Genomic DNA, 24,940 nt, shown 5'->3' with positions numbered 1-24,940 from the left:
ATCTATTTTAATTCCATTCTTGTAAAATAACTGCTAAAATAAGCAAGCCAGTTAGTTTATTTGGCTAAGACTACAAGACTAATAATGTTCAAACCTTATATAATCCACATTCCTCTTTATGAATAGCATAATATAATGGTGCCCTTACTGAACCAAACCAAATCAGAAGTTCCAGATTCTAGAACAGGCTCTGCTACTAACTAGGTGTATGATCTATCAACAATTTACTTACCTCTTTAATTCTCAGTTGCCCCATGTACATTAGTAGGAATTGATCTTAATTACAATATTCCAGATGTCCTATTTCCATGGGATGTTAATAGGTGCTACATATTCAAGTAAGTTTAAGATATATCAGCTTAAATAAAGTTCAAAATGTTTATTTCAGGACTTTTCAGAACCTTTAATATGTTTTGCCTTCTGAATCTCTGGGAGGGAAACAAAGTAATGTACAGCAAACTAATTTCACCAAGAACTCTTTCCCCCATAACACATGATGTGTGCCACTGTATAGACTTCAGGAAATGTGCTATTATTTCACCCAAACAAGTGAATTTATCAGAGTCCCCAAAAGAAATAGAAGACTGTAATAAAACAACTTCAGTATTACAAATGTATTAGCAGGGTTTAGGGAAAGCAACAAGTGGTAGTGAACTACCCTGGGGCTAGTAATAACTGTAAGCTATTACCAGCCCTAAGTGAAAAGGGGTAAAGGAGGGAGCAGGAACTAAACCTAGTGAGGTAACTGGGATAACTGCTTGGGAACAGAGGGGATAGGATTCCTGATAGGGTACTATTTAGCAGAGGAACACAGCCAACTGATGATGACATGGCAGGAATGGAGCCAGGGAAATAAATAACATCATTTCATTTTCCTCTCAACTTCTAATCTCCCACTGGTGCTTCCCATTTGTTGAACCCAACCAAAAGCAAGAGAGCAAGGGAATCTACCTCACAGAGTAGGGAGCAGAATAGAAAAGAGCAGACAAAAGCTATTCAGTACAGTAGGGCTCTATTCAAAAACAGCTAGGTCTAGGTAAATAAATGATGTCATCAGGACTCAGTCTTTCTCTCTCCACTCTGCTTTCGTTTGCTGACTTCAATCTAAATCAGGCTCTTTTCATCTAGTAGCAGAGATGGCCACTAGCAGCTGGGCTTCAACTATTCTTAGTTCATAATTCCAAATAAAATAGAAAGAGTAAACATATATATATAATATATATAAACATATACATATACATATATAATTATATATATATAACACTTACTATATTTCAGGTACTGCTGAAAGTCACTTAGATATTAACTCAGTTAATTCCCAGTTAATCCTATAAGGTAGTTGCTCAGTATCGCCTGCTTTGTACAAATGGAAGAAAATGACATGGCTGATAAGCAGAAAGGCTGAGATTTAGATTCAGGTAGTCTAGCTCCAGAATCTCTGCTTTTAACAACCTTAGGGCTTAAAGAAACAGCCCTAGACACTGGAACTCTAATTCTAGTTCTGCCTATGTTTGCTACTAACCTCAAGAAAAATCACTTATGACCTATTTTTCAGCCAGTAGATTGTAACCCCATTTACTTCTAAAGGTGGTCATGAGTACAGGTGAAAAGATATAAAGATTTTGAAATAAACAGCTAATTAGATCTAATTGAATATATCTAATCACAGAGACATAACACACTATATTAAAATGTAGTAATGAAACTGCGGTTTCACTGAGCAAATAACTTCTGAAGTAAGTTTTCTATCAACAGTATCTCTGAAAATTCCCCTAGATACAATTTCCTTCCCTTTAAGAAATATGAAGTAATATATATAAAACTGGAATTTTTTCAAATGGTCTTACAGGCATTATATATGATTATTTCTTAAGAAAAAAACAAAGCACAAATATAAGTTTATTAATGTTAGCAAAATAAAAGACATAAGTGGCTTGTTAAAACTAATGTGTAAGTTTTGCTGTTTCCTTATCTCCAGAGCATTTGGCATTCTTTATCAACTGGTACATAAAAGAATAGAAAAATAAAAGATTGTCATATTGCCCTCTGTATTTCTCTTTTAATATATCAGTATGGTAGTCTACCAGAAAGTAGTAAATGGCTTCAATTGTAGAAAGGAAAGTATCTGGCTTTCCTTTTTGATGGCGCCAAAAGCAAGTTTTTCTTGTTTTCAACTCAACTTGTAACAACCCTGTAAAAAAAAAAAAAAAAAAAAGAAAGAAAGAAAGAAAGAAAAATATATAAATATGTCTTCTTAACCACAGGCTTGGTATAATAATAAACATTTCTCTTAATTATTCTACGGATTTTTTTTTTTTAAGACTATAGTTAACTTCCTTTAATCCCAGTTTGAAACAAGACATTTTCTTAAACACCTTAAGGTATATACAGAAGCAACATAAAACAAATAATAAAATCTTACACATGACAGTTATACTGAGTCTTAGACCAATGAATTAAAAGTCGTTAACATTTAAGATATTCATGTCTTCCAATCTTCTATGTATCAGCATCTTCAAAAATCTGAATCTCTGATAGGACTACATTCACTAATTTTCAGAAGGGTTTCATTTCCTTGACAAACGGACTTTTTTGTTTGTTTAGAGATGAAGTCTCGCTCTGTCACCCAGGCTAGACTGCAGCAGCGTGTTCATAGCTCACAGTTACCTCAAACTCTGGACTCAGTGATCCTCCCGTCTCAGCCTCCCAAGTAGCTGGGACTACATGTGCACACCACCATATCCAGCTAAGATTTTTTATTTTTATTTTTTTTAGAGATAGTGTCTTGCTATGTTGCCCAGACTGGTCTCAAAATCCTGGGCTCAAGTGATCCTCCTGCCTTGCCCTCTCAAAGTGCTGGGATTATAGGTATGAGCTACAGTGCCCAGCCTAAACTAATTTTTTGTTTGTTTGTTTGAGACGGAGTCTTGCTCTGTCACGCAGGCAGGAGTGCAGTGGCATGATGTCGGCTCACTGCAAGCTTCGCCTCTTGCGTTCACACGCCATTCTCCTGCCTCAGCCTCCCAAGTAGCTGGGACTACAGGGGACCGCCACCATGCCGAGCTAATTTTTTGTATTTTTAGTAGAGATGGGTTTTCACTGTGTTAGCCAGGATGGTCTTGATCTCTTGACCTCATGATCCGCCCGCCTCGGCCTCCCCAAGTGCTGGGATTACAGCCTAAACTGACTTTTAAAATATCATTCTGAAATTCACTGAGAGATAGGCAGCTTAATGTTCCTTAATAGTGGTAAAAGTTTACTTCTTGATTATCACTTTCAGGCTATATTCACGAACAGAGTATCCTAAAGCTATGGTTTCTTTTGTTTGTTTGTTTGTTTGAGCTCTGTCACATGTATGCTGTAGAGCTCAATAACAGAGTCAGGTAGAATGTCTTGTTCTTGTACATTTAAAGAGGGAATAATTAATGCAATAACAGAATAGAACTCTCATCTGTTATAACTCAGCTGTCATCATACAAACCCAGAATGCTTTTAGCTCCTTAGGCCAGTAATTGGACTCATACTATATTTATTTTCTTGTTTTTGCAAATTTTATTTGAAAGTGAGAAATAAAAGAGAGAAGGTGGCATCAAAATTGGCCCAATGACCAACTGGAACTTTTAAGTCATTAATGATTTCCCACTGTCACATCCCACTTTTACTCAATGTAAAATGTAGCACAGACAAGAAATAATAAAAGAAACACAAAAATATTCAGAGATATGGAGATCAAATGACTGATAAGAGTTCGAGGAAGAGAGAACAAAGAGAATGGAAGAGAGGGAGTGGTTAAAGAGATAATGCCAATGACTTTTCCAGAAATTATTTTAAACTATAAAAAGCCACAGATACATGAAACATCATGTGTCTCAAGCAAGATAAACACAAACAAATCAGTGCCTAGATCTATTACATATTTATGTAACTGCAAAACACCAAAGATAAAGAGAAGATTTTAAAAGAAGTCATGGAGAAGGGACAGATCATATACAATGAAAAGGTAATTAGAATGACCAAAGACTTCCCATTGGCAACAACAGAATATTGAAGACACTAGAATAGTATCTTCCAAGTCTCAAACAAACAAACAAACAAACAAAAAACAGACTGGCAACCTAAAATTGTGAACCCTGCAGAACAACATATCAAGAAAAAAGAGACAAACATTAATAGACAAATGAAAACTGAACATACGGCAACAAGAGACCAAATTAAAGGAATTCCTAAAGGATGTATTTGATAAAACACTGAGTAAAGAAAATCGTAAACATCTGTGCAAATCCAGATAAATGTTGCCTGTATAAAACAAAAACAGTAATAGTAACTAATTTGTAGACTGACAATAAAGGACAGAACAAAAATAATGATATTAACAATAACATTGTGAACCAGGAGGAGTCTGAATGAAGCTTCAGCATATGAAGTCCATACAATGTAAAAAAGGAGAGGTTAAACATTGTTTGGCTTTGAACTTTTTAAGTGATATGGGCAATTCTCTAAAATAGCTGAAATAGGAATAAAAATGCCATAAGAAAAAACCTCATTCAATCAAAAAAAGAAACAAAATTATAAAAAAGCACAAATAGAAATAAAAAGATGGTAGAAAGTAGATCCAATTACTTCGATACTCACAGCAATTGTAAATAAACTAAACTTACTATTTAAAAGACATAGATTATCAGATTGAAACATGAGAAGGATGACCTCTACAATTAAATAATTGGGCTTCAATTAAATACTGCATTAGAGGTCTTCTTTAACATAGTAATAAAGAACGATAAATTAATTAGATGGATAAGAACTGGAAAGAAATGCAATTGGTACTACTTACACAGAAAATACAATAAAATCTCAGGCAAATCATTAGCCATATAGTATCTTGCAGAAGAGAAGGATTCAAACAAGACACAAACATATTGATAAATTCCACACTAAGAGTTTTTTTCTCAAAACAAAGAAATTAAAAAGATGAACCACAAATTGCAATAAGATATTTTACAACATTATCTATATTCTAGAATATATAAAGAATTTCTACAAATCAATTAAAACACTAGAGAAATGGGCATAGATATTTCACAGAATAGGACATGTATATGGCCAAATAAACAATGTAATTCTCAATCCAATTAGTAATTAGAGAACAGTAAATGAAGATGACAATGAGACACCATTTTAAAATACCAGATTGGCAAAAATCAGACATTTGATAATACCAAGGTAGGAGAGATTATGGATCAATGGAGAGCTTATACATTAATAACGGAAATATTCCTTTGTATGTCCACTTTGAAAAACAATTTGGCATTATCTTGTAAAGGTGAATATTCTCATACTCAACAACTCAGCAATGTGACTCCTAGCTATGTTTCCTAGAGGAGCTTGTATATGCACAAGAATGTGTGTAGTAGCATTATTTGTAATAGCAAAAACTAGAAATAACCAAAGTGTTTCATTAGCAGGAAACCAGATAAACTGTAGTATATTCACAGATATTATTCAGCAGTGAAATCGAATAAACTACAGCTACAGTGATATGACAATATAAACCCTAGAAACAAAATGTGACTTTAGAAAGCAAACCGCAAGAAAACAACACACAGGTTAAAATAAAGCAAAACTAAATTATATATAGTTTATGAAAACAGATACATATAACACCATAATCTAAAAAAGCATAATTCAGGAAAATAACTGTCAGGGGAGAAGGGGAATGGCACAAGGGAGAATATGGGTAAATGGAAGTTAGAAATACTGGTGCTTGCCTTCTTAATTATTCATTATATCATTATGCTTTATAACTTAACGTTACATATATATGTGTGAGTGTGTGTGTATATATTTCATATGTATCACAATTTATTTAAAAATATAAAACAGTTAAAAACAAACAAACAAAACCTCTTTGCTTATTTAGTGAAGGAACCGGAGCTTAAAGTCATGTTCCAGCCCAATTCTTTCCATTAGACTTAAAATACAATCTAATCATGTCAATGACAAGCTTAAAATTTTTTAATGATGCCACAGCACTATGGATAAAAGAACAAATGCCCAGGCATGCTGAATAAAATAAGATATTTATAATTTGAATTTCTCCAGTCTCTTTTACCATTCTCATATATGTATACATTCTAGACCACATTAAATATTTCAGTTTCTTGAATGCAAAATATTTTTATACCCTAGTATTTCTAACAATCAGTAACTTTATAATAAAATTATAGTAAAAATCATAAACATTTTTTCTTGAGGGATTTTGCTCTGTTGCCCAGGCTGGAGTTCAGTGGCATGATCACAGCTCACCGCATCCTTGAACTCCTGGGCTCAAGCAATCCTCCTGCCTCAGTCTCCCAAGTACTTGAGACTACAGGTGCACACTACCACACCTTGCTAATTACTTTATTTTTTGTTGAGATGTAGGCCTTGCTATGTTGCCTAGGCTAGTCTAGAACTCCTGTGTTCAAATGATACTTCCACCTTCATCTCCCAAAGTGCTGGGATGACAGGAATGAGCCACTACATCTGGCTCAAAACTAGTAAAATATTTTAGCAGTAGAAACTTAAAGCAGATAATTACAAATGGCTTTTCCTTCCAAAAGTGCTGCCTCAGTTTCTTCAATTGCAAAGTGAGGATGACATCCTTTACCTCATATATTCAATGTGAGGATTGAATAAATTAGTATAGGACACAGCACTCACTGACACAAGGAGTGTAGTTTAGGCAATGCTTACAATGCGAACAAAGTTATCACTTTAAAAGTTGTATCAATACAGTCAAACTGAAGGGAAAGAGCTGGCTAATTTTATAACAAATTTCAGTATAATGCTGTTTAAATATAATCTGGACTCCCACCCAACAAAAAGAAACGATGTCTCCCCCTACATTCTGCCAAGGCTTCCTATGACAAATCTTCAAGAATGTTATATCATTCTTCACTTGCAGGTTTAGGTTTACCTTTTGTGATTAAATTAGGCACTCTACCTTCAAATGTTTTGACATTGGTAGAACACACAGAGCTATTTTCTGTAAAATTTGGCAAAACAGTATGATTTTACATTGTTAAGGGGATTCCTAACCTCAGCATTCATAATAAGATAATGGAAACATAATTTCCGATACACCTGAGGGTTTAATTGAGGTTTAGACTTAGTTTGTTCAGATTAATCCCATGAAATGACAAAAAGTTTTAAAGCCTAAAGCCAACAATTTATAAAAACCATGGATTGTTTCTTATGGAAGTAACTTGGTTTATTCAGAAATTAGTATTTCACATATACAGAGGTTATAAATATGTGTAGAGCCCTAATTGTTTCCTGTGGTGCAATGAGGAGCCACAAAGGATAGGGGTTGAAGTAGGTCACGCAGAAAATTTGCCTCTAGAAATCTGTTCCTTTCATGATTTTAAAGAGATTAAGAAGCCCCTTCAAAAATTTTTGATCTAGCACAGAACTGAAATATATGATACTTTCCATGTGAATTTGGAAGGAATAACAAAAATCTTTTGTACAAATCTGATTTTAGGCAAGCCAAATGTGGACACTCTGAAAAGAGATTTCGAATAATACCACAATAATTCCTTTTATAGTTTTGTCAAGGGTTCTTACGTATGTATTTTCATTTGATCTTTTCAATTACCATATAAGGTAACTATAAAGAAAAATGGCTCAGAAAAATCTTCGAACTGGCAAATAACCTGCTGCTGTAAACATCCACAGGAATGTGGCAGGCAGCTTTCCCTTTCTCTTTTTTAAAGAGCACAGCCTTAGGGCTTAGGCATTTGTCTTTCTATCAAACATCGGCAACAAAATTTCTTAAAGATCCTATGCTCCCTAGTACCTGCCCTTTACTCTCTCCCACACACATAAGACACAAAGCACACACAATTAGACTTTCAAAGCAACTTTACTAACGTATATGAAGATCTCAGATGCATAAACTACATAAATTAAGCTCGTTAAATCTAGTGTTGTCACTCGCTTCAGCTTGGAATTAATGAACACCAGTCAGACTCCAAAAGTGTCAAAATGTTCTTTTCCAGATAATGCACATTTTTAACAATAGCCTGAGAGAAGCTCTCCCAGTTTGAAACAAACTGTTTTAGCAACTGCCTAATATAAACTGAATAGCTTTCTTGCCTTCTAATCACACATGGACAAATAAAGTAACTTTTAAATCACTATTATTAGGAATGAAGTTTTCACTCTAAAAGAAATAAAATCCCTATAATGTTAAATATGAATTGGAACTATCTGTGTGAACTCATGACACATAACTGTGCATTTTTCCTGGTTCTATCCAATGAAGCAATGACATCCCAAAAGTAATGAATTTACCAGATCTTAGTTTCTAATACTATTTCCTATTAAAAGAAACTATAGCTTCTTAGAAAAACAACTGATTATAGGTCTGAGGCAGAAAGAAATACAAGTGAACTTGTCTGTTGTACCAAAAAGACAAATGAGGCCATGCCATGAAGTACTTGAAGGGTTTCCACTGGCAAAATTTGAGAGAACTACAACATCAAAAAGATTATTATCAAACAGATTAGCATGAATATGCTATAATAAATTATAGTATATTGAATTAAAAAGAAAATCCGTAAGATCATAGTGATCTCAAAAGGGGTGGAAAGAGAGAGAAATAAAGAACAGGGGAAAAAGGAAAAGGTTTTCTTTACATAAGAATATTGGCTAACTAATGTAGGAAGAAACCATGTAATTAAAATTTCACCATTTTTCAATTCTCAATGTAATTATTCGATTTATGCAGGGATCATCAATGAATACTAAAATCACTGGTGAAAAGTTTTTGGGAAACAGTCCATAGTCTGAAAACATCACCCCATAGATTACTACTACTTACAAAGAGAAAAAATAAACCTTTATAATGGAGAGATTGGGCAATCACCACTTTAATCAAGTAATGAAAGTTATCACAAATAATAGAACAATTTGCATTATGTGCATCCTAATTTGATGCAAAATAAAGTATGAATTCATCTATGAATTGGTTAACCATACAATTTATCAGCTAAAAGTTTCATTTCTGAGAGTGAAATTACATGTTATTAATAATTATACCCAAACGATAGATATAAACTAGACAGACAATGCTGGATTTATCCTTACCTGTAAGTATCCTAGCCAACATATTTAGACTGAAACTAATCACAATGAAACAGACAATTGACCTGTCCTCTTCACAAAGGTCTAAGTCATGAAAAACAAAAACAGGACTACTCTAGATTAAAAGAGACTAAAGATACATAATAACCAAATAAACTGTGATGAGTTTAAATGCTATATGGGGGGAAGGTACAAAAGGTACTTCTGGGTCAACTAGGGAAATTTGAATATGGACAGTATATTAGATGATATTATGCAATTTTCATTAATTTTCTTAGGAGTGATAGTGGTACTGTATTTATTATACAGGAGAACATCCTTTTTCTTTTTTTAACACAAGTGTCATAGCAACTTTATTTGAAATAGTAGAAAATGGGAAACAACCAGTGTAAATGTCCATCAACAGATAAATAGATAATACTAATCGTAGCATATCCATACAACGAAATACTACTTGGCAATAAATGTATGACCTATTGATACATGCTACAACAAAAATGAGTGTCAAGTTATTTATTTTGTGTGAGAAAGCCAAACCAAAAAAAGGAAAAGAGTACATACTATATGATTCAATTTATATAATATTCCAGAAAATGCATCTAATCTATAACGATTAGATACAGATCATTGATTAGAGATGGGGTTGGAGAGTGTGGAAATGTGCTGTGGGGAAAGCTGGATGAGAAAGATCACAAAAGGTCAGGCAGAAACTTTGGCAGGGGGTGGATAGGTTCATTTTCTAACTTGTAATGATGGTCTCACAGCTGTACACATATGAGAAAACTTTAATACTGCTGAAACATATGTAGTTTATTATATGTTAATTATTCCTCAATAAAGTTATTTTTAAAAACTGTAAGGCAGGCTGGGCATGGGGGCTCACGCCTGTAATCCCAGCACTTTGGGAAGCTGGGGCTGGTGGATCACCCAAGGTCAGGAGTTTGAGACCAGCCTAGTCAACATGGTGAAACCGTCTCTATGAAAATAAAAAAAAAGTTTGCCAGGAGTGGTGGTGTGTGCCTGTAATCCCAGCTACTAGCGAGGCTGAGGGAGGAGAATCGCCTGATCCCAGGAGGCAGAGGTTGCAGCCAGCCAAGATTGTGTCACTGCCAGCCTAGGCAACAGAGAAAGACTCCCTCTCAGAAAACAACAACAACAAACTTAAAAGGCAAAAAACAAAAAACAAAAGAGAAGATCTAACTTCTTAGTAAATGTGTTCACCATTAGGGTGTTTATAAAAGAGATGTCATTCTTTATTAATATAGGAGAATATTCTTATTCTTAGAAAATGTACACTTAGGCTGGACATGGTAGCTCATGCCTGTAATCCCAGCACTTTGGGAGGCCGTGGCAGGAGGATCATCTGAGGTCAGTAGTTTGAGACAAGCCTGGCCAACATGGCGAATCCCTGTCTCTACTAAAAACACAAAATTTAGCCAGGTGTGGTGGTGGGCACCTGTAATCCCAGCTACTTGGGAGGCTGAGGTGGGAGGATCACTTGAACCCAGGAGGAGGAGGGTTGCAGTGAGCCAAGATTGCACCATTGCACTCCAGCCTGGGCAACAGACTGGGACTGTGTCAAACAAAAAAAGGAAAATGTATACTTAATATTTAAGGGTAAAGTGTTACAAAGCCTGAAACTTAATTGATCAATCAAAAATATATATAATATATAAATACACACTCACATATATAATAAAAAGAAATAGAGAAATAAAGTAAATGCGGCAAAATGTATAGGTATTCAATGCAACTCTTCTTTCAAATTATCTAAGTTTGAAGCTTTTTCAAAATAAGTCTGAGGGAGGAACAGTCCAAAATAACATTTTTTTTTTTTTACCTTGAAGTCGCTCATCAGTGAATATTTTGTTTGTTTGGTTCCAGGTACTATCTATAAATATAATTTTTTTCAGTGGTGTGCCTTTGCACTTGCTGTCATTCAAATCACAGAACTGTTGTTCTTCAGTTCTTTTGCGTTTAAAAGGTGGCTTGTCAGGGTCATCATTTTTGCCTCTAACATTATTTTGAATCCTTTTTTGCAGATGAAAAGAAATATCTTTTATTGAGATAGACTGAGGTCCAGGAAAAATGAGTGCAACCTAAAACAAAGAAAATTGGGTTAGCAGTGTGCTACTATGGTCTTCAAAATATATAAATTTTGATTGACTTAAAATTTTCAGAAAGACATGTTGCATATCTGAGAAACAAGCATTAGGTTGGTTCTATTGTATATGGTTCTTTAACATGTATGGTAAAGTTTTTGGCTCTCCCCTAGTAATTTATAATCATAATATACTAATTAAAACTATTATTTCAAAATAAGTTATTCACTGAATGATAGATGTCAAGTTAATCATACTTGAAATAAAAGATTAAATTATATAATTTTCATAAGATAAAAGCAAAGTACATGATACTTTGTAAAAGAACCACTGAAAACTGTTCAATGATTAAATGCCATTTGCATCTATATCATAAGCCAAAGATAAAACAAATGAAACAGTGAATGCTGGTGAGGACATGGTGGTTTGAGGGCAGGATTAAATAGCATAACTCTTCATGGAAGCAATTTGACAATTTAAATCAAGAGTCTTAAAATTATTCATACCCTTTGGTTCAACCATTTCATTATGGGAACGTAATAAAATAAACCTAAACACAGACACTTACAATATCTAAGTTTATTTATTTATTTATTTATTTATTTATTTATTTATTTATTTTTTGAGACGGAGTCTAGCTCTGTCGCCTAGGCTGGAGTGTAGTGGCCGGATCTCAGCTCACTGCAAGCTCCACCTCCCGAGTTTACGCCATTCTCCTGCCTCAGCCTCCCGAGTAGCTGGGACTACAGGCGCCCGCCACCTCGCCTGGCTAGTTTTTTGTATTTTTTAGTAGAGACGGGGTTTCACCGTGTTAGCCAGGATAGTCTCGATCTCCTGACCTCGTGATCCGCCCGTGTCGGCCTCCCAAAGTGCTGGGATTACAGGCTTGAGCCACCGTGCCCGGCCAATATCGAAGTATATTTATTACAGTGAAAAATTAAAATGAAAAAATCTAACTTTCCAGGAAAAATTACCTAAGATAACTCTTTTCTTTCAGCACATTTTTACTGAGATTTATATTGTTAGAGCTTCCAATTTCTGAACAACTCCTGGCACAAAGCAGGCACCAAGTAAATATTTGTTAAATGAATAAATGTTGGAGAATCAAGGGAATTTTATCCCCATATGTTTCTTTATTTCCCAAATTTTCTTCAATGAGCATACAAATTTTAAAATAAAAGATAAAACAAAATCATAATAAAATAAAATTAGGAACAAAAAATCTTGGTCGGGCACAGTGCCTGTAATCCCAGCACTTTGGGAGGCCAAGGTGAGAGGATCACTTGAGCCCTAGCAGTTTGAGCCCAGCCTGGGCAACATAGTGAGACTTGTCTCTACAAAGAATAAAAACATTAGCTGGGAGTAGTGGTGCAATGCCCATGGCCTCAGCTACTCGGGAGCCTGAGGTATGGGGATTGCTTGGGCCCAGAAGATTAAAGCTACAGCAAGCTGGGATCATGCCACTGCATTCCAACCTGGGCAACAGAGCAAAACTCTGTTAAAAAGCAAAAACCTTGAATTTTATAAATTTCAAAGTTGTCAAAGTTTTTAAATATTCATAATACATGTCTATATTTCTCCCTATATCCAGTCAGCAAAGTCCAGGGCTTCTGAATTTTCTTAGATTATAAACATATCACATCTCCTTACAGAACATAGCACTACATTCTATTTAATCAAGTTAAATGGAGTCTAGCTGACCAGAGAAGGAAACATTTTCCTAGATCCAAAACTCAAATATTATTTACAAACATAATTTTTTATATAAATTCAACCAAAAAAAGATATATAAACAGAAAAGTAAAAATGTACCAAGTTCTTCCTGGAACAAATAAATGCACTAATTTCTAATTTTGTTTCTATATTAGCCACACCAACACATGGCTTCCAAGAGACCAAAAGGCTTTTACATGCTTCTTTCAGTACCGAAGGCGTAATTTTTTGAGACACATTGTAAAATTATTTTTCTCCAAGAAGACCCATAATATCTCACCAATGTGACAATTGCAACTGGGTGAAAACCAATTAAGAATCTAAAAATGAGCAAGGAAGGCCTCTGAGCAGCTGAAAGAAATGTTATAAAGGCTATGCACTAAAGCTCTTAATTTAGGAGGATTCCTGAATATCCTAACTCAGTCTTTCTTCTTTTAGAGAAATTCCAACAATATTTGTAATCTGGTTTCCCAGTTTGCATCAAATTAGATCATCTATATGTAGCACAAACAGGAGAAGAAGAGAAAAAGTAAAAGCAGGCATAATAATATTGGCAAGGAGTAAAAACCTGAAGAAATAAGGCAGAAGAGCTATAAAATGCAGACTCAAAAACGCATAGCAGTCTAGAATCATCTGATCTTTGAAGATATCAATGAAATAAACTGTATATTGTCTAATACTACCTAAGCATAATTCTTTATTAAGAAAAATATTAAATTATGTTTGAGTAAGATCAGAAAGGCAATGGAGGTTAAAATTCATTTGTATATCCAATGTGAAGAGTTATAAAAACTAAGTTGCCTACTTCATGGTCCTTTTCTTCATATTCTGGAATACAAGGATACGTGTAAATGTTTACAAATTCAGGTGCTAAGAGTTTTGCATGTATAGCAGTACTTTTGCCATCTGTTTCATTTGGATGTTTAATGATGTCAATCTTCAATGGAAGCTAAAGGTAAAAAAAAAAAGGACAAATAAAAAAATATAAACATTCTAATTTTATGTTAATAAAAAGGGTCTTTAAAGCTAAATAGGAAGCTTACAATAAATTCCTATAAATACACATATGGTTTAAAAGATATGCCAGAATATTAATAATGGTGATCGTTACAAAACCAACCCAAATTCCTTCCTTGGCATTGTTAATCATGTATTAGGACAACTATTTTCAACTCATTTAACAGAATCTTCTCTTAAAGCAAAGCTCCAATGTCATTTTCATTTAAGTTATATTAACTCCAATTCTTTGCATTTCACTATATGTGCCAAGGACATTTTTATAAATCCTATAAACTCTAGGTTTGCCTATTTTATGCTATTTTATTTTATTTTTATTTATTTATCTTGAGATGGACTCTCACTCTGCTGCCCAGGCTAGAGTGCAGTGGTGTGATCTCGGCTCACTACAACCTCCGTCTCCTGGGTTAAGCAATTCTGCCTCAGCCTCCCAAGTAGCTGGCATTACAGGCACCTGCCACCATGCCCAGCTAATTGTTGTATTTTTTTTAGTAGAGATGGGTTTTCACCATGTTGGCCAGGTTGGTCTTGAACTCCTGACCGCAAGTGATCCACCTGTCTCAGCCTCCCAAGTGTTCAGATTAGGAATGAGCCACCATACCTGGCCTCTTATGCTATTTTAAAAGGAAATGTAAGTTTGGGCAAAAAGTTTCAGATATAAACTTCAAGTTGAAATTCTGTTCCTTATATATACTTTCAAGTCAAAACTGTTATCCTTTGCAGGAAACATCGTGATTTTCGGCATCACATTTTCAACAGCACAAATTAAATAATTATCAATTAAAAAACAGTAACAATAGGTCTAAGAGGTGTAATCTTTATATCACAAAACTGTCTTCAAAATCATGTTGCCTAAATAGTCCCCATTCTTTCTGGCACCAAGAAGGACTGGTTTCGTGAAAGACAATTTTTCCACAGACCAGGGTTAGGGGAGAGGGTTTGGGGATGATTCGAGCGCATTACACTTATTGTGTACTTTATTTCTATTATTATTGCATGATAATATATAATGAAATAACTATACAACTCACCGTAATGTAGAATCAGTGGGAGCCTGAGCTTGTTTTCCTGCAACTTGATGGTCCCATCTGGGGGTAATGGGAGACAGTGACAGATCTTCAGGCATTAGATTCTCATAAGGAGCGTGCAATCTAGGTCCTTTGTATGCACAGTTCACAACAAGGTTCATGCTCCTATGAGAATCTAACACTGCCACTGATCTGACAGGAGGCAGAGCTCAGGTGGTAATGTGAGTGATGGGGAGTGACTGTAAATACAGACGGAGACTTCGCTTGCTCTCCAGCAGCTCACCTCTTCGTGTGTGGCCTGGTTCCTTAGGACCGGTACTGGTCTGTGGTCTGGGGATTGGGGATTGGGGACCCCTGTTGCCTAAGTATTTCCCTTAAAGTTTCACTATTTGTTATAGATGTTGTCTGTAACATGTCTCTATGTAAAAATAATATTCTCTTGGATTTCTTAAATTATATTTTTCTTATTTCACTTTGGCTTTTTGGTTTAGCTCTCTTTGTAATGCTTATACAAGTACTGCATTCAGCCATGACTATGAAAAAAATGCTATATCTCCCTTACTATATATAAGAAACCCTCTGGAGATGTGTTCTTGACTTCAGCTTTTAAATGACTTTTTGTTTTATTTAGTAGTTCCCACCATCTTCAAGTTCCCATCCCATACTAAATAAGTAGGATTCTAGGAATTTACCCTGGGCACACTATTTTACCCTGGAGGACAAAACTATTTTTCTTATGTCTTAAACTGTACATATTTAAAGTGTACAATCTAATAAGTTTTAACATATGTTAAAACCTTGAATCCATTGCTACAGTCAAAATAATGATTTGCCACTATCAAGTCTTCTCATGCTCTTCCTTCTCCTCTCACCATTGACCACTGCCCTCCTCAGGCAATCAGTAATCCACTGCCACTATAGTTTGTACTTTCTAGAATTTTATATAAATAAAATCATACAATGTACACTCTTCATTTGACTTTAGCTAAGAATAAGTTATTTTGAGGTTCTTCCATGTTGTGTGTGTGTCATTAGTTCCAAAACTATTTTTGAATGGAGCAGCTACTAAATAATTCCAATTTCAAATTTTCTTCTTCCTGGACAATTATGTTGGGGACAGAACAGTATAAATAACACACCCTAGGAGGACCTTGGCCTACAAATAAATTCCGCAAATAGTTTTCAATTAGGGTTTCAAACACTGTGTCTCCTACCCTCCCCGCTTAGGCCTAGCAATCATTTATAAGTTAGGCCCAATGATCATTTATAAGTTAGGTCCAATTGCTTCTAATCATCAAACCAACTTCTAATTACGGAAAATTTACCATTTAAGTAGGCAGTTCACAAATGATTTTACATAAGTCTATTTCTGGCTGAACACTACATCAGAATTTCCTCATGACGCTCGGTCTCAGCTGACACTACTCTCCCTCTCCCTAAGGTCTCTGAGCACCATGTCAGTATTATCTTAATCCAGGGAAGCTAGGAAATAAGAAAAGAAAAAAAAGCAGATCATGATAAGAAAAGAAAAAGAAAGCAGATCATAAAAGTGACCTTCTTATATGACTGATGAGTAAAGTTGAAAATTCCAAAAGTTATCAATATTTCCGACCAGCTAGCTATCTTGGAGGGTATCATTTATATCAAGAACACAGGAGTGTTATTGACAAATTTTATAAATCATGTGCCTAGCCTATTTTTTAATTATATGATAAAATAAAAAGCTTTAGGAACTAAAGTCTGCAAGCATAATATAATTATGCAAAACCTGTACACAATCCAGGTATTGTTAGTTCTCCATGAGCATGAGATCTCTCGCATCATAAAATCAAAGCACAGAAACAGATCAAATCATGGAAATCCATATTTGTGTTCTAGTTCACACATGTTAAAAGAAGATTATTTCTTAAATAATGACAAGAGTACAGAGTAACAATAATAGTGTTGACCACACAGGAACAGAAAACCAAACAACCAAACAACGCATGTTCTCACTCATAAGTGGGAGTTGAACAATGAGAACACATGGACACAGGCAGGGGAACATCACACACTGGAGCCTGTCTGGGGGTGGGGGGCTAGGGGAGGGATAGTATTAGGAGAAATACCTAATGTAGGTGATGGGTGCAGCAAACCACCATGGCACGTGCATATCTATATAACAAACCTGCAAGTTCTGCACATATATCTGAGAACTTAAAGCATAAAAATAAAAAAAAAAGAAAGAAAGAAAGAAAATTTTGCTTTTTTACAAGCTACAAAACATTGCTCTGAGGCTTCGTATGAACATTAAAGCTTAACTGTGTTTAAAAAAAAAATAGTGTTGACCAGAGGGCAGTCTTAGTAGAGGCATTCTGTTTTCAAACAAGTAAAGAATACCAATCAGCTCTCTAACACCTATGTTTTATAAAAGAGACTTACCACAAATCTTTCCACCCAAGTTTATCAAAATGCTACTGACAAGGAGACCTCAGCATTTTCCCATGGGATTATCAACTTTCCCCAAGAGAGCCTTTTAAATTCTAGGCTCTAAATTCCTATGGCCTAGTGAAGTGTAACCATTGTAACATTGTACCATAGTGCAGTACTCATATGCTTGTGATGATCCTGATGTAAACAAACCTACTGCACTGCCAGTCATAAAAAAGCATGCTATACAATAATGCTTAATAATGATAATATAAATCTGTTACTGGTTTATGTATTTACTATACTACACTTAATTTTTTTAGTTTTAGAGTTACTCATCCTAATTAGAAAAAAGAAATGTTAACTGTAAAACAGCCTCAGGCAGGTCCTTAAGGAGGTATTCCAGAAGAAGGCATTGCTATCACAGGAGATGACAGCTCCATACATTGCCCCTGAAGAGTTTCCAGTGGGACAAATGTGGAGGTGGAAGAAGACAGTGATATTGATGATCTTGACACTGTGTAAGCCTAGGGTAATGTGTTTGTGTCTTAGTTTTCAACAAAAAAGTTTAAAAGTAAAATAAATAATAAAATAGGAAAAGGTTATAGAATAAGAATGCAAAGAAATAAAATATTTTGTTCAGCTGTACAATGTGTTTGTGTTTAAAGTTAAGTGTTATCACAAGTTTTAAAAAAGTTTATAAAGTAAAAAAGTCACAGTAAGCTTATTATTGAAGAAAATATTTTCATAAATGTAGTGTACCCTAAATATACAGTGTTTATAAAAACTACAATAGTGTACAGTAACATCACAGGCCTTCACACTCACTCACAACTCACCATTGACTCACCAAGAACAACTTCCAGTCCTGCAAACTCCATTCATGCTAAGCGCCCATAAAGGATTACTATTTTTATACTGTACTTCTACTGTACTTTTCTATGCTTATATTTTAGATACAGTAATACCATTGTGTGTACAACTACATACAGTATGCAGTACAGTAACATGCTGTACAGATTTTGTAGGCTAGGAGCAATAGGTATAGCCCAGGTGTATAGTAGGCTATACTATGAAGGTTGTGTAAGTACATTCTAAGATGTTCGCACAACAGTGAATTTGCCTAACGACTCATTTCCGAGGACACATTTCTCAGGATGTATCCCTGTCATTAGGAGACATATGACTATATTTATGAATGCATTCCCTAGACTAAAATTGGGAGGGAATTACTCATTGTATTGTCATCCTCCCTTTCCAAGTAGGCTATCTAAAAGCAAATGCTGAATGATTTGTTAAAATAAAAATAAAAATTAGAAAGAACATTTTGCAGAGTTGTTATTACCATTAATGTATATTAAAGTATCAACTTTCATACAAGGCCATTAAAATATAAACACTTTAGAAAACTCTGCACAGTCCAGACCATCTAGAGATGATCAAACACTAACGTCTTGAGTCATTTCTATTAAATGGTGTATATTAGACCAATGATTTGGAAAATACCCTCTATTATTAAATATCTATGAAAATATCAGCCCTGTAACTACATTACTGATTTTTATTATTATAATATACAATCCATTTTTAAATATAATACACCTTAGGATAAAACGTTTAATGGAATCCCTTCTTTATGTGGCTATGAGAGAAATGTAAGATATAATAGTTCTACATATACTTCAAAAATCATACTTCAAAATGTAACATTCCTGTAAGATAATGGGAAACTTGAAAATAATTATTACCCTCAAGTTCTTGCTTTTTCTGAGCAAACTGTGAAGCTTAAATTCCACACTTACTTATTCTTGGCCAGTAAACTTTCCATTAGCCTATATACGTGATTTTAGATGCGGAGGAGACCATGGACTGGCTAAGATGATATAGGTTAAACTGGAATTCAAATAAAATATGAGTGTCAAAGTACTTTTCTTACTTCAAATTTAAATGAAATTTAAAATCATCAAAACAAATATTTTAAAATATAGCTACAACTCATTTTTTTTTTACTGGAAAGTTCTAATGAGTCCATGTGTAGAGTTTAGTCTCTCTAAAGTGTTAATAAACAGTAGTCAAATTTTATACATTAATTGATTTATTCCTAAAGTTTGGGATTCTGTTAGACAAGTTAACATATATATAATAAATTCTTCTTTGATTATGTAGACATGATGTTCTACAGACCTTTTACCTATACAAAAGTAGTCTTGGTAAACACCAAAAAGTACAAAGGTAAGCAATCAATTCAAATGACCTTTTAAATCAGGCTTAAAATCACTCTAAAATCTCACAGCCCAGGGAATTGGTCTTAGTTTTCAAATTTTACTTTATTTTCATTTTGGTCAATGAAATCTACTCCATCCCCATGTATAGGATAAGTAACAAAATCCTAGGTAAAAATCAACTCTAATTCTACTAGAATAGTGTTTTCTCAAGGAGCAGTCCAAAGACATGAGTTTTTGGAGCTCCTTCAGGGTGTCTATAAACTTATTTTTTAGTATTCATACGTTTATATCACACATTTTTTCCTATGCCGTAAATAAATTAAAATCATTAATGAAAATTAATGGGTCTCATTAAAACACCATTTCAGACCCAGAGACAAGAAAACAAAGAGGTTTAGTAGTCTGCAGGACTAAATTTTCCATAAATACACTTCGTTTTCATAATGTTAACAATTATAAATTCCTCTTCAGAAGATTTACTTGTGTGATGTTGTTTTTTGTTCAGAAGCCCAAGCTCCTTGTACTCTCGTTTCCAGCCTGCAAACAACCCTTCCACTCTTGTTGTGCCCTGACATACCCAAACATGTCCAGACATGCCTTATACTATAACAGACAGACCACTCCTAACCCCTCCTTTTACAAATCGTGCATTTACCCTATTTGGAAAAGTTTAAGTCTTAGCCAACTGGAATCAGTTTAGATTGTGCAGTCCAACTCTAGCCAATAAGGGACAGGGAGAGGAACTTAATAAATACTAACATTATTTATTAAGTTTATCAATTAGAGTAGGTATACATGAGATGTTTTTTAAAAATCTATTTTCATACTTTCAAACAATTAAATTTCTTACTAACCTTCACAAGTGGAATCTGTTCAATAGGTACATTTTCAACTGGAACATAACATGTATAGCAGTAGAACATTCTGGAACCACCACATTTGAGACATTTTGATCTCCCACTTTGCTGAGCTTTTTGAAGAACTTCTTGAGATGCTAAACATAAGTTTTGAAGGGGATCTTCTGAAGCTATGGAAGTAGTTTGTGACTGTTTTGTTTCCACAAATTTTGAATTATTTTCTTCACTTCGTTTCAGAAATATAGGTGAATTGAGAGACATTCTTCATTCAAACCAAAGTTTAACAGCTATTTCTAAAACACATATCATAGGTGCACTATAAAAAAAAAAAAGTGTCAAGAGAAGGCAAAATAAAAACAGAAAACATTTTACTCAGTCTACAAAGAAAATTACTCAACTTAAGTCACAATTGTGTGCTGTTTTAGTACTTACTAAACATGTTTTAAACCACCAAATTGACATACTTTAAAACATAAGATTAAAAGCAATAAACTCAAAGGTATTTCAAAGATAAAGTTCAGGTACTGAGAATCCATTTTTCAAGAACCCTTTTTTGTTCCAGAGATGGCAATTTTGTTTTCTAGATATTAGGAATGCAATGGTTTCATGTTAGTATCAAACAGGAATGTATTTAACCTGTTGGCTCTGACTTTGAACTGACATTAATGAAAAATAGAAGATTCTAGTGGAATCGGCAAAATTTAGTTGGTTATGTTCTGAAAGATACAGCCCTCTCCAACTTAAAACACACACTACGTGTGTGTGTGTGTACAAGTGTGCATATACATATACAACTAAATATCCAATAAAAAATAAGAGGCATCTACTACTCATTATAATTTATAAAATAGCCCATAAGGTAAAATATATTATCTTATAAATCTTAAAAATTTACAGAGTAACATTAATGTTCACTTACTCTAAGAATTTATGCTTTTAAAACATACATCATTCTGATTCTTTAGAACTAGAGAAAAACGGTAAAATAACTTTCCCACTTAATATTTTCTTCAAAGAAGGGTGATGGCTGACAAAATTGTTATCTGCATACCCTGTAAGGAAGATATCTTTCAAGGGAGAAACAACACTGGTACCCTATTGATTTGATATGCATTCCACAGCTATAAAATAATATTCTTATTATAAAGCCTTCTGGCATTGTGGTTTAACTACGAAGCTCCAGACACTTTAAGTGGAAACAGTGACAACAGGAATGCTGTGACTCGAGCAGGACACGTTTTGTGGTCTCCCATATAGAAAGTGAACAAAAAGTCCAGAGAAACATAAAATACAACATAATTTGCTGAGAAGAAGTTAGTGGCACTAATTTAATTACTCATCAAATGAATTTTTTTTTTTTTAAATTGTAAATCCCAGTGAGCTTGAGACCCAAATAAGGAGATGCAAAGACGTCGGTTATAGTAGAAAAAGGTACTAGCCAAATGTACCCAAGGGGAAAACCAAAATACAGTAAATATTTTTGCTGTGTACTGATTAGGTACAGGTTTACATTTTGGGTAAGAAAGCAGTATTTAAGAACAATGGTCCAAACCTTTCTTCCTAACACACAAATAGAAAATCTTACCTATTTCTGTCTCTCCAAATCACCTGCCTAAAAATGGCTTTGATCTTTGTGACCATGCCCTAAATGACTAAAAGTGCAGGATATTAAGATGCCCTCTTTTCTTGAACCTCAGATTCTTTTAGGAATCACATGAAAATCGTAAACCTCATCCCTAGATGAATATATGGACACAATATTTTGCACACAATTTCAGGAGGTTTGGAGCTCTCCTAGAGTCCATCTACGACCCAGGTAAAGAAGTTCCAAGCTTGGGAAGGGCCGGGCTTGGTGGCTCATGCCTTTAATACTAGCATTTGGGAGGTTAAGGTGGGAGGATTACTTGAGCACAGGAGTTTGAGAACAGTCTGGACAACAAAGTGAGATCCCATCTCTAAAACAGAGAAAAAAAAAGTTTGGGAAGAGATCCTAATAGTCCCCAGAAATGAGAGTTGCAAATGCTCTGTTGGCATCTCTTTGCTGCACATAAGAAGCTAAGTTTCACCCAAACTCTCTTTGGGTTTGTCCTGGTGTTGCCTGAGTTCTTACAGAGAAACATTTTGAGGCTTTAATAGTCCTGAGTTATTCAGATGATGTGATTCATCCTAAAAAATGAAATTTGATTGGACTAGCTTAACCTGACTTCATTTTCCTGGGTATTCCAGTAGCTATTTAGTGGGACTGCATGTGCCACTCAAAGGACCAGGCATAGTGGGACTGAAAAATGCAATCCCTGTGGATGTCATGAAAATTACTGTGGTTGCCTGACATTTAACAGAAAACTACTGGTGAGTTTTTGGAGTTATCCTAGGACCCTCGACATGCATTCCTCCTAGAGATACCTCAGAAATATCACTTTGCAGTTCACAGACCTGCTATCCACATAACTAAATGGATATTAGTGAAACCTTATATAAATAACCTTCCTCTACAAAAAATCAACCACCACAAATACCTATAAGACAATAAAAGATAAATGTTTATGGCTCCACCTCCTAGTTCACCTACATACTCTCACTTACGGCTGAGGTGGCCATGCAGAAGAGGCCAGCAATCGTAAATCATGGGCAGCTTCCTACATGATCAGGGTATCTGTCCTAACCTAGCCAACAACCTGTCTAGACTGTGAGTAAATCATTTGTTGCAAATAGGGTTATTTAAAATCTTTAAAACATACTTGTTAACATCAAATATGTGCAAGGAAATACAATTTGAGTCATGGGGGCTAGAAAGACTTAGAAAACATAAAGACTATTCCTAAGGAACTAACAATTTTAACATCTTGATGGTGCATTCATCATTCTGGAACTTAAGGCTAAAAATACATTAATTTTTTATTCCTCCTTCTACTCAATTTCCACCCCAAATTAATTATACTCACCAAGTTGCATCAATTCTACCTTGTACGTAATCCTCTATCTTCACCCTCAAAGTCAGGACTCTAATTCAGTTCCTTATTAACTCATAGATGGGTCACAGCAATGTCTTAAATCTCTTTGAGTACTTATTATTGGTTCCACATATTTGACATGGAAAAATGCATTTATTGTGGAGGTACTTTAGCAAATCTATCCCCTCTACCATTCAACTCTGTAAGAGCAGATTCCTTCCCCGATCTTACCTATCTCACCTATTCCTGATTCTTATGCAACAGGAGGCACTCAACAAACACTAGTTAACTAAATAAAAACCATTCTGCAAAACACATCCAGGAAGCATCTCACTACTGAAGTATCTGACAAACTATCTATATGGGCCATCTGCAGCCTAGCACAAGTGGCAGGCTGGCATTTTTTTTTCCCCCAAAATAATAACAGAAAAAGTTTCTACCTCTTCCATTATTGTAAGCTGACTCACCTCCCAATGGAACATTATATAGACTCCCTGTCCTATATTGTGGACCAATTCAGTATTAGAAAAAAAACAATTTTTCTTTAGAGTATTTTTAAGAACCTGGTCACATAGGACCTACAGGTCCAACATTCATTTTTCACAATCCAAGCTAGTACCCTTTTTTATACAGGATCAATGGCCCCTCCCACACCACCCGCCATATGGTAGCAGACTGTCTTGCATTCGTTTTCATGGTGCATTGGGTTAGTCCTTAAACGCTGCGATCTAAAGTATTGATTTTACCATCCAACTTTGTGGACCTGGCGACCGAAAAATGTTAACATACTTCCTTATTTGTCCTACATTCCCAATAAATAATTTAGACGTAAGAAAAGGCTCCTTTGCTTATTATGTAACCACAACCTCAATATTTTAACTACACTGCATGGCATCGCTAATTCTACGTCTGTACTACGCTTCCCCTTCCGTAATAACCAAACCCCCACAAACCATTCCAAATACTAAAAAAAAAAAAATAATAATAAACTATGGGGTTCCTAGGGAACTGACTTTGCCAGAACATATTTTCGTTGGGGCGGAATGCACCGAAAATCATTGGTAGGAAAACAATTTTTTTTTTTTTTCGAGGAAAATTTGGAAACCTTTTCCCCAAAGGGCCCGCAAGATCCTAAAAAAAGCAAGAGACCGCGCAGGGACCGAGGATCCCCCTCACAGGCGACACCCAGCGCGACCTCCGCTAGGGTCCTGACAAAGAATGTCCACTTCCCGCGGCCGCACCTCTGGGGCCAGACCACTGGTCTCCAGAGAGGCGCGGAGACCTCCACCAGGGATCAGAGTGGTACTCAGACCTGCACACCCGCGAGTCCTCGAACAGCTCCACGCGTCTCCAGCTCCCCACGAGCCCGAGCCACGCACCGGGCCGTGATAGCGCACGGACCAGACGGAGCGCTTTCCCGGCGACACCAGAGGGAGGAGCCAGGCAGTTACTAGAGTCGTTGCTAGGGCCGGGGCCGCGCACAACGCAGACCGCGCGGCCTAAGCAACAGGC

At 35.3% G+C, this 24,940-nt stretch overlaps 1 protein-coding gene across 2 annotated transcripts; it reads right to left on the bottom strand.

The window, feature by feature from the left end:
* Positions 1 to 386: 386 nt before the first annotated feature.
* On the bottom strand, positions 387 to 24,877 carry DTWD1 (DTW motif tRNA-uridine aminocarboxypropyltransferase 1). Of its 2 annotated transcripts, none has more exons than XM_017855181.1 (5): positions 23,420 to 24,734; positions 20,475 to 20,793; positions 13,747 to 13,890; positions 10,967 to 11,225; positions 387 to 2,191 (listed from the first exon to the last, which is right to left on the bottom strand). In XM_017855181.1, the coding sequence occupies exons 2-5, from the start codon at positions 20,736 to 20,738 to the stop codon at positions 1,944 to 1,946; spliced, it is 915 nt and encodes a 304-aa protein (XP_017710670.1). In that variant the 5' UTR covers positions 20,739 to 20,793; positions 23,420 to 24,734; the 3' UTR covers positions 387 to 1,943. The 2 variants fall into 2 exon arrangements, with proteins under 2 accessions (XP_017710670.1, XP_017710669.1); XM_017855180.1 differs by lacking the exon at positions 23,420 to 24,734 and adding an exon at positions 24,741 to 24,877 and having other exon boundaries at positions 389 to 2,191.
* Between the last annotated feature and the right edge of the window lie 63 nt (positions 24,878 to 24,940).

Source organism: Rhinopithecus bieti, unplaced genomic scaffold, assembly GCF_001698545.2.
Source record: "Rhinopithecus bieti isolate Rb0 unplaced genomic scaffold, ASM169854v2 scaffold_41061, whole genome shotgun sequence".
NCBI classification, from domain to species: Eukaryota; Metazoa; Chordata; class Mammalia; order Primates; family Cercopithecidae; genus Rhinopithecus; species Rhinopithecus bieti.
Note: the sequence above shows the minus strand (reverse complement) of the source record. Positions and strands in the feature narration are given on the sequence as shown.

Bases quoted from the DNA above. Each gene is read 5' to 3' on its own strand.
- DTWD1 (XM_017855180.1), bottom strand. From the start codon at position 20,738: ATGTCTCTCAATTCACCTATATTTCTGAAACGAAGTGAAGAAAATAAT. The intron at 13,891-20,474 runs GTTAGTAAGAAA...TTTTACCTTTAG, and splicing joins AACAGATTCCACTTGTGAAG to CTTCCATTGAAGATTGACAT. The intron at 11,226-13,746 runs GTAGGCAACTTA...TCTTTGTTTTAG, and splicing joins ATGAAGAAAAGGACCATGAA to GTTGCACTCATTTTTCCTGG.